Source organism: Gavialis gangeticus, unplaced genomic scaffold (genome assembly GCF_001723915.1).
Source record: "Gavialis gangeticus isolate Ggan-Ray unplaced genomic scaffold, GavGan_comp1, whole genome shotgun sequence".
Classification (NCBI taxonomy): Eukaryota; Metazoa; Chordata; order Crocodylia; family Gavialidae; genus Gavialis; species Gavialis gangeticus.
In genome coordinates, this window is record NW_017729006.1 from 47,055,937 (window position 1) to 47,065,223 (window position 9,287).

General features: G+C 39.3%; 1 protein-coding gene across 1 annotated transcript in view; it reads right to left on the bottom strand.

Annotated features, from left to right (window-relative positions):
• Positions 1-27: 27 nt before the first annotated feature.
• Positions 28-9,287, bottom strand: part of EXOC3 (exocyst complex component 3) — a 47,741-nt gene continuing 38,481 nt past the window's right edge. Inside the window, exons 8-12 of the mRNA XM_019509178.1 lie at positions 5,943-6,093; positions 4,375-4,497; positions 1,401-1,562; positions 982-1,109; positions 28-571 (exon numbers count right to left, since the gene is read on the bottom strand). Of these exons, the coding sequence (XP_019364723.1) occupies positions 400-571; positions 982-1,109; positions 1,401-1,562; positions 4,375-4,497; positions 5,943-6,093 (736 nt within the window). The 3' untranslated portion in view covers positions 28-399. The remainder of the gene's footprint in view (positions 572-981; positions 1,110-1,400; positions 1,563-4,374; positions 4,498-5,942; positions 6,094-9,287) is intronic.

Consider the following 9,287-nt stretch of genomic DNA (forward strand, 5'->3'; position numbering starts at 1 on the left):
GTGATGAAGCCACACACTTTCCTGCTCTCCCCTTCTCCCCCCCCCCCCCCCAGCAGATTTTGCAGATTCCGTGGGCACTGCCCAGATTTCACGGTCAATGCCGGATTTCACAGAATCCGCAAAATTGTTATAGCTATAACAAGTGAGAAGTCAGTACAAAGCACTCTGGCCATCAGAAATGTCATTCTTCAAATCAGCCATGCTCTCCATCTCTGCACTTGCATTCAGGATTCTGATTACAACTAACAGCACCAAAAAGATACACATACCTATAAATAATAGTCTGAGTAATTAACAGTGTCATACTAAATGCCCTTTGAAATGGCATTTACAAATTTGCCCTTAAACATTTCAAATATGTTCACCCCAAATGAAAAAAAAAGACATTTCCAGTGTCAGCTACTTAAGAAGTTTTGGCACACTTAATGTGGGGACTGTAATTTCTTTAAAAATTGGCACATAATTTGGATTTGGTTGGCTGGCTCCTTGTTCCAGAGTTTCTATGATCGTCTGCTTCATATCCCTGCTGGCATCGCCTCTCACAGTCAGCAAAGCTGAAATGTGGTCATCCCTGCCAAAAGAAAAGTACAAGCCAGGAAAGTTACTGCAAGATTTTGTATTATTAATTAAGCATGTAACAAAACAGGTTTCAGAAAACACATTTTTAGCCCATGATCTTTCACTCGGTGGTTCAGTCATATTAGGAAAACTTCCAGACACTCAAAATTCCCTCAACTCAGTTTTATGGCTTTTCCTTGTAAGATGCACCCTGCCATCCCTTTGGTGTCCAGAGAATACAAATCTGTATGCGCAGGTTAAAATATTAGTATTTTTGTTGTACAAACCTCACAAGAAAGAGATTAAATTATAAAATTATAAAAAATAAAGTACTTATGCTATTTTCTAGCATAGTTCTAATCTTAAAAGTGAATACATTGTTGATTTTTGGCTTTGAGTTTCAAAGGGTATGAATAGTATTACCTGATATCCGGGTATTTACTAACTAATGTCGAGACTTCCAGAAAAAGCAAAGAAGGATCAGTCAGTTTAATAACTTCTGCAATAGCCACAATAATGTCACAGAGTCCTTCAGTGTCTTCTCCAGATCCCTATACAATTGAAAAAATAACAGCACAGGTAAGCAAAATCTTTAATTTCTAATCCTAATGTTATTCATGCTCTGTATTTGTGAAGAAAAAAAAACATTTTTCCCCAAGGTAAAATATTTTGCGTTTTGAATGTCAGGGGTGCTTAAATGCTATACTTAGGCACATAACTCTTGCTTGCAAATTCAGCCCTAGACTTTTGTTTTATAAATACATACCTTTAAATGGATTTAGTAAAATTAAAAGATTTCATTTAATTTCAAATTAACATCATGATAAGAGCTAAGTACTTACAGCTGCAAGTTTTTTAAAGAGAAATCTGAACTGTTCCGCTTCCTTGATCATTTTTTCAGCACCCTCTTTTCTCTCTTCTGCATTCTTGAAAGATATACGTTTTAACATGATAGCCCTGATGTACTCCACAACTACTCTACGATGGGCCTCAAGAGTCATGATCTGAGAGGGGGGAAAAAGATATCTGAATTATGCCAATGGTACCTAAAAATGTTGTTCTATGGAGGGAATTATAGTTAGTCTTTAACATGCATTTACACATTCACAAGTAGTTAATAAGTAACTTTCACACCTGTCACTGCAGTGAAAGATTTTTTGTAAGTTAAAAAACTAGTTCATTCTTCCTGTATAAAGAGACAAAGCAGCAGCAGAAGCTTAGAATCAAAATTTTGTTTCAGAAGTGTAGATTTAAGTCCAAATAAGTGCTATCAAGATGAATAACATTACTCCAGATCTGTATCAGTAAAAGGAGATGTAAATCCGACTCTGTGAGGAAGAAAGGGGTCAGGTATGATACAGGCTGAGAAAGCAGCAATAGATCTTTTCTCTCATGATAGATGTGAAAGATGCTGTACAGGAAGATTATGGAAGACTTAGCTGGAGCTTAATACAAAACCCACTTACTGTATTTACACTCACATGCCATAAGCATTTTTCCTCCAAAAAAATCAACTTTCCAAAACTGGGGTGTGCATCTTAAGCAGAGTAGCATATTTTCTGCCCAAAATAGAAGCATGTGGATGCCATAAGATGGCTGCTACTTTTCCATTTCTTCTGGACAACAGCTGCATGAAGGGAGGTGCAGATCCAGAGCAAGTGCACTTGATTCCTGCTCCACCCAAAGTTTAAAACTACATGCTCTGCAGCAGCAGTGAGATTTCTATTTGGCCAGCATCAACGGAGTCAATTGACTTCATAGCTCATTATAATGTATATGATACTTTCTAATCACGCCCCACTCTATGACCCTCTCTCCTTTTTAACTGTCTTGATGTCCCGTTAATCAAGCTATCCCTTTGCCAATTTTGCTATTAGCCAATCCTGGTCTTTCTTTCCCTATTTTACAGCCCTACAGCCTGCTCTTTTTAACATCCTAGATCTGCCCATGGGATCCAGTCTTCAGCGTCAGCTACAGTTTCAGCTTTTAGCTGACCAGCTGAAATCTGCTGACAATTTGGATGTGAAAGGGTTAGAGCTGAGGCTTTTATCTGAGCAGAAAAGAGTGAGCTGAAGATTAGGCAAGTGAGTTGAAGATTAGGCTCTGTCCCTGCTCTATGCAGCCATAACTCTGAAAACATTTTTTCCTCTTTGTTCTGCCTTCCCAAAAGCCTGGTGTATGTCTAATTTGGGGATGTGTGGTATATGAGAAAACAGTGTTCTTTCGTAAACATTTTCCAGGGGCTCCCACAGTGTCAACAAAGCAGTTGGTCAACGGGAGTTAAGCTTGTACTAAAATGAGTTGGAAATTTATTTACAACATGTTGGGGTTTTTTTTAGTGGAAACCAAATTTTTTCACATCCCAGGTTCAATGAAACTTTCAATGGGAAAGATTTCAGAGAGACAGAGGCAGAATAACAGGCTGTAGTCAGGGTGCTGATCTGGGTAATGGGAGGTCCAAGTTCAAATCCCTGTTCCTCGCAGTTTAATTACAGACCATACAGGCTATTGGCTGATTTTCTGGGTGGGACAGGTTTCTCTCTTTCTTTTTTCCGGAAAAAAAACTCACAGAGCTGTTTCACATAAGTGAGGCATGGGGACTTTTTAAATGTAATAAATAAATAGGAAGGGAAAGATGCTTCCCATCTACTTCTAAAGCTACACTACAACCTCCTTGCTTAAGAGACATACATTGATGCTGAGGGAACAGATAGAACTGAAGTTCTGCTAGTTGCCAAAAACCTGTTTTAGCTCAAAGGCTTTATACTACAAAGATGACAACAACTGTACCAAAGTACCAAGATCAGTTTTTGGTAGCAGTCTGTATAGGGAGAAGACTTCTTTCAAAATCACTGAAGTATCCCATGAAACAAGGTTATCCAAGGAAAAGGTATTAATTTTAGGGGTGATTTGTGCTTTCTCTTGAGTGTTTTTGAATGAAATAGGTTATGTCATAATAAGCAAAACCTACAAACCTTTAAAATATTGTGGTAAAGAAGCCAAAATTGTCTTCACTAGAGTTAAAAGTCAATCAAAAGGATGCTAAACAATTTTCTCGTCCTATGAGCCTGATAAGTAAGGGAGGCATAAGCTACATATTCAACATCCTCTTTATACAAGTAGTTTTGGAGTGTTTCACATTTTATGTACAGAAACCTTTCCTAAACCTTGACCTCTTTCAGTTTCACCTATTTGGATAACTATAAAACTTCCTTTAACTCATTTAAATAAGATGTCCAAGCAAAGTAACATTTAAAAAAAGGCTGGCACAGGCAGGGGGGGAAGGGGGAACAGTTCAGAGATGCACTGGCAAACAGTGAAACAACCTACAGTGGCTGACTTATGGCAACATGCGTCTATAAATTGTATTCTGAACCTGAGTTCAGCAACATGTCAAAGCCTATGGTCCCAAGCAGACCTTTTTAAATTTTGATTTTGGAATTCAGAATGTGCAGTTCCAAGAATGTGCTACACATCTACAGGGTTCACTTCTAGAGAGGAAAAATGTACCTTTCTAGGCTTTGTCTGAAAACATAAGTAGCACAGATTATTCTTTAGTAACACATACTGTCTTAAACTTCTCTTTAAGGCCAAATCCTGCAGCCCTAACCTTCCAAGGATGAAATCTATAGGGGTTTGACTGAACAAAGATGTGAGAAATGCAAGAATTTTGATTTTTTGTGATAGCTTATTAGTAAAAAATAAAACATACCCAATTGTTGTTTTCTGAATTCCAAAAATCATTAATAAATTGCTCAAAAATTTGAATGTATCAAGATACATTACTGAAGTTTCCCCAAGATATTGTGCAAATACCTTTTTATAAGGTTTTTTTATTCTTGCAAAATCATTAAAATAATCTTCTACAGTGACACAGATAGTGCCCACAGCATTGGATCCCATAAGCCACTTCTTTGTCATCAGCTCATTGAGATGTGGCTGAAAAGAAAACACAATGAAATGCTAATCAAAACAATTTTTCAACCGTATCCATCAAATCAGTTTCCATCATACTTTAAAAATGCAGTTCCAGACAAAAGCTGGTAACAAAGTTTATAAATACTCTACATTTACAAAAATTTTTCAGGAACAAGGAATTTACTAGCCCAAGACAAGATGTTTACACATTTAATGGAAAGCACTTAGAAGCTGCTGCAATACTTATATAAATCTCTCCAGGCTCCTCCCTTTCCTTTCTAAGCTATGAATGGCTAGTACAGATTCCTCCTTTTTGACTGTTTTTTTTTTTTTTTGTTTTGTTTTTTACTGTCCCTCAGTTTACCCCCTCTGTCAATACAAAAATATCCATATTCACTGAGAAATTCTATACAAAAACTTATATATATTGTTTCTTCTATACAACAAATTATATGATTCACATTGAAGAACTAATAGGTCAGGAAATGTCAGTTAAGGTTGCATGCACAACTTGAATTCTGCCCACTTCTGCACGTGCGCAGTAATTTAAGATCACATACTTAAGCTATTTCCCAAACAGTATACTATGCTCCCACCCACTATAGGTTTAGTATAGCATCTGAGTACAGGCAGCCCTCAACTTACGGTGTTTCCAGTTACAACATTTCACACTTAAAACATTTATAAATTGACACCCTGTTTCAACTTTATGACCTCAGTTTTTACTTTACAACACTTGATCCAATGCGATGCCACGCCAGCGAACAAATTTGCTGCATAGCTCATCTCCCTGGAGAACATCTGTCCAAACTTCCTTGGATACTTTCTTTAAGAAAGCAGACAAGACTTCAGAAAAACCTGCAGCCAAGACTCTTAAGACGACTCCAGACATGAACCCTTCAAAAAGTCTGACCAAGAGCCTTTCAAAAAGTCCAGCAAAGTCACCTCAAAGAAATCCTTCCAAAGCAATATGAGTGCTATTTACAATATAAATACATTAATGTAGCTATATTACTCATCTATAATTGGTAGAGTACAAAATTCTGGGGTGTTTTAGTGAAAATAGGGTATCGGGCCTTCGTTCAGGAACCAACCCCCCATTTATAACATTGCTTCTTATGAGAAAATTGGTTCTGAGTTACGTTTCAATTTAAGATGCGGTTTTCAGGAGCCAATTGTATTGCAAGTCCAAGGACTGCCTGTATCTAAGTATATTGTGCTACAAGATGTAAGTGAGATGGACAAAAACCGCTAAAACCACTTGTATAGAATGTAATTTTTTAAACAGAGTACATTAATGGTGTTTATGTGCAGTGAAGAACAACAGTGAAAGTCTGCTAACAGACTGATTAGTAGGCAACACAAAAAACCACCTAAAAGCCAAGACAGTCTCATACTTAACTACATTGTTTCTGAATTACATGTTAAGAAAGGCTCTTTCTGGAGGAAAGAAAAAGAAATCTAACCTCTAAATCCATGAAGACTTCATCTAGTAGGCTAGAACATCCTTCTTTGGCAGTGAGGTCTAAAATCATATCCATGTTTGCATGACTGCTTGGCATTCCCTCTTCCATTTCATTTTTCAAATATTTTCTTTTCAAACTGATTATAGAGTCTCTGTGACAAACAATAAAGCTTTTCAGCAACCATTCTGACAGACCTAGTGTCCTAGTATGGTACTTCTGATTTTTATTAAATTATGTTTGACAGCCTGCACACAACAACAGACATATTCATTACTGATGGTTTGGGAAAGTAAATATGGTCTGCGCAGCTAGATTTAGAACCAACCCTAAACTGACACTCAACTACGTCCCTTCAATTCTCACATTACAGAACATGCATGACAAATTGTATGCTACAAATATGCAGACTGTGGCAGGCTGCAAAGGAACGCTCATAAGGCTGAGTCTTTTAATCCTGAAGTACTTTGCAGTGGTAATACTAGGCAAAAAAGTCAAAGTTTAATTTCCTTTCTACTAAATTTTGCCTAGATTAAGTACTACAAGAAATTTAACTGGATGGTCTTTCTGAATTCATTTTGGCTCAAGCGGAACCAAGGTGGTATTTAACATACCCTGAAAGAATGTGGAATAAGTAGGGAAGTAACCTATCAACTTGTATCAACCTGAGAAGCTGAAAATCTTCTGTACCAAAACTGGATTCCCTATTCACTTTTGGTGTACATCCCAGGGCAGGGCTAGGTTGTAACTGATTTTGTTATACGTACTGCCATATTATGTTGTAAAATCCCCATGTGAGCTGATAATGACAAAGATGCTGAAACAAGCAGAATTGCTAATGCTCAATGTTGTAACACAGATGATAAACCATTTACAACAACTCGGGTATTTATAGTGCCTTAAGCACATCAGAACTATTGTAGACAATAAAGGACTCTGTCCATGTAACAAGACACACCTCTGTGATAGCGTTTGGGTCCAAAGGGAACATTAGATAACTGGATATTAGATCCTTGTTATGGACCAAAGTGTTAAACACAAAAGACAGATTATCTGTTAGGATCATATGGACATATCTATCTCACCTAATCAATTCCTTGTCACTGCAAGGACCCAGGGTATTGGTGGCACCTTAGTCCATCCTATTTTCTGCACAACACAAGTTTTGTGCCCTGAAGACTGAAATGTACTAGTCTGACCATATCCTAGAAATGACAATTGACAGTTTAAACTGAACATCATATGATATGCAAGAGGTCAGACTATATAACCTAATTTTTTTTTCTTACCTTGCAATCTATAAAGCTTTATAAAACCCCATCATCCTCTCAGAGCAGAGGACATATTTCATAGATTCATAAATGCTAGGGTTGCAAGGGACCTCAACAGATCATCAATTACTGGCCCTCAAAATTTAGTGGAATCATGTAACAGGGAGCCTAGGGCTCCTGTTACTTTAAGACAGAAACTGCTGCAGCTAGAGCCCAAGCAGCTAAACAGGGGGCAGTTGTAAGAAGGGAGGCAGCAAGAAAAGGCTGCTGCCTACCTAGGCAAAGAGCTGCCCAGCAAGGTAAAGGTGGACACCTGCAGCCAGTCCAGGGAAGTCACCCAACCAGAAGGGAGCAGGGCTTAGGGAGCATATAAGCCTAGGGCCTGAGCCAGGGCTGGCAGTCTGGCCCTGGAGGCTGCTTAGGAGATAACTCCTGGGTAGGAGAACTGCAGAGGACTTACTCGCTGGCCTGGGCTACCCTAAGAATAATTCAAGTAAAATGCTGATGACTTACAGTGGAAATGACTCAAGGTAGGGGGAAGCTTTAGGATACAGCCAAGGAGGTGGTGTAGGTGTTCAGACCCAGTTGGGAGTTTGTGTTATAGCCAGAGGGCTTAATCCTGTGTTGTAACTTAGTCACTACCCAAATCACTGGTTACATCAGGGGTGGAGGAAGTCCCACCAGTGCCCAGATCCGGCCAGGGCCAGGGCCAGGGCCAGGGCCAGGGCCAGGGCCCGGGCACCTGGCATCTGGAGCTGGGCAGGGAGCCATAGTAGGTGAGATAGGGGCTGGAGCCCAGAAGCTAGGTCTAACACAGTGGGCCTGGGCTAAAGGGCCCAGCAAGAGGAATGGGGCAGGGGGCAAGAAGGCCAAGACCCTAACAAGGGAGAGTGACTGAACAGCAACATGTGCAAGGCATGGGTGTGCTACAGGGGAAGTTAGTGACCACAAATTAAGCCCTAAAGGCTATTAGTGTGCTAGAACACAGCCTGTTAGAGTACAAGGGCTCACTCTGGGGATCCCTGGGCAGCCTCCCTTTTCCAAGTTAAATAATTACATCAAGGCATGGCAGGCAGGAAGAAGGGGAGAATACTCAGAGAGCCAGAGTGAAGCAGGAGCTGCATGGCTACCAGGGGGAGCCATAGCCATCCCTGAGGCCCAGCACTTGCTACAAAAACAGAACATTGCCAAAAGAGCAGGAGAAATGTTGCCAGAGGACCATATCAAAAAAGTTGAGTAAGATTTTATAGTAAAGTGGGCTCTACAAACTTTTCTTCCCTAGTTTTGCCCACATGCATCATCCAGCTTTATAGTGACTTGTGAGAGATCAAAATTAAGGCAGGATAGCTGGAGTATGTGTTGCAGGTCAAAACTAATGAATAAAGATTTTTAAAAATGATCATGCCTTTGTTCTACGGGATACAAAGAATAGTTATTTTGCTTCTACTAAAAGATTTGCAAAGGTGTGGTTAGTTCATTTACTCTGAATGGTGAACAATTTGCTCAGTCTGATCTGTCTTTGCTCAGTGGCCAGTTTCAGTGTCTGCCTGTACTATACTTCTGATGGCTTGGGACCTCCCTCCCCACCTCCTGCAGTCAGCTGACATCTGAGATGAAGGTCTTTTGGTGCAAAAAAAGGATATTGGTAGGGTTTTGTCTAAGAGAGCCACTCACATTAGACATCTGTATTTATTACCTTATAAACTGACATCAATAATGAATACTAATTTTTCATAGCACTCTCCAATTGTGCATACATACTTGAAGGTCTGACAGTTGTTGATGACTGCAATCATGTACTGAACATAACACTGGGGATACTGACGATTTTTTAAGTGCTCCTCTTTATAGAACTGTGCTTCTTCTCTGTACCTGGTAAGAACACAAATAATAGTATTAAACAAACAAAAAGCTATACAAGTGTAAAAAGAGTGCATGAACAGTAAGCCAAGTACTTAGTGATGGCCTACTGAATGCTTACAGGGTTTTGTGGGAGGCTAATTGGTCACATAGTGCCAGATCTCCTAATTTCCAGCAGATTCCACATGCATCTAGGACTCTTTAAAGAAAGTCAGCT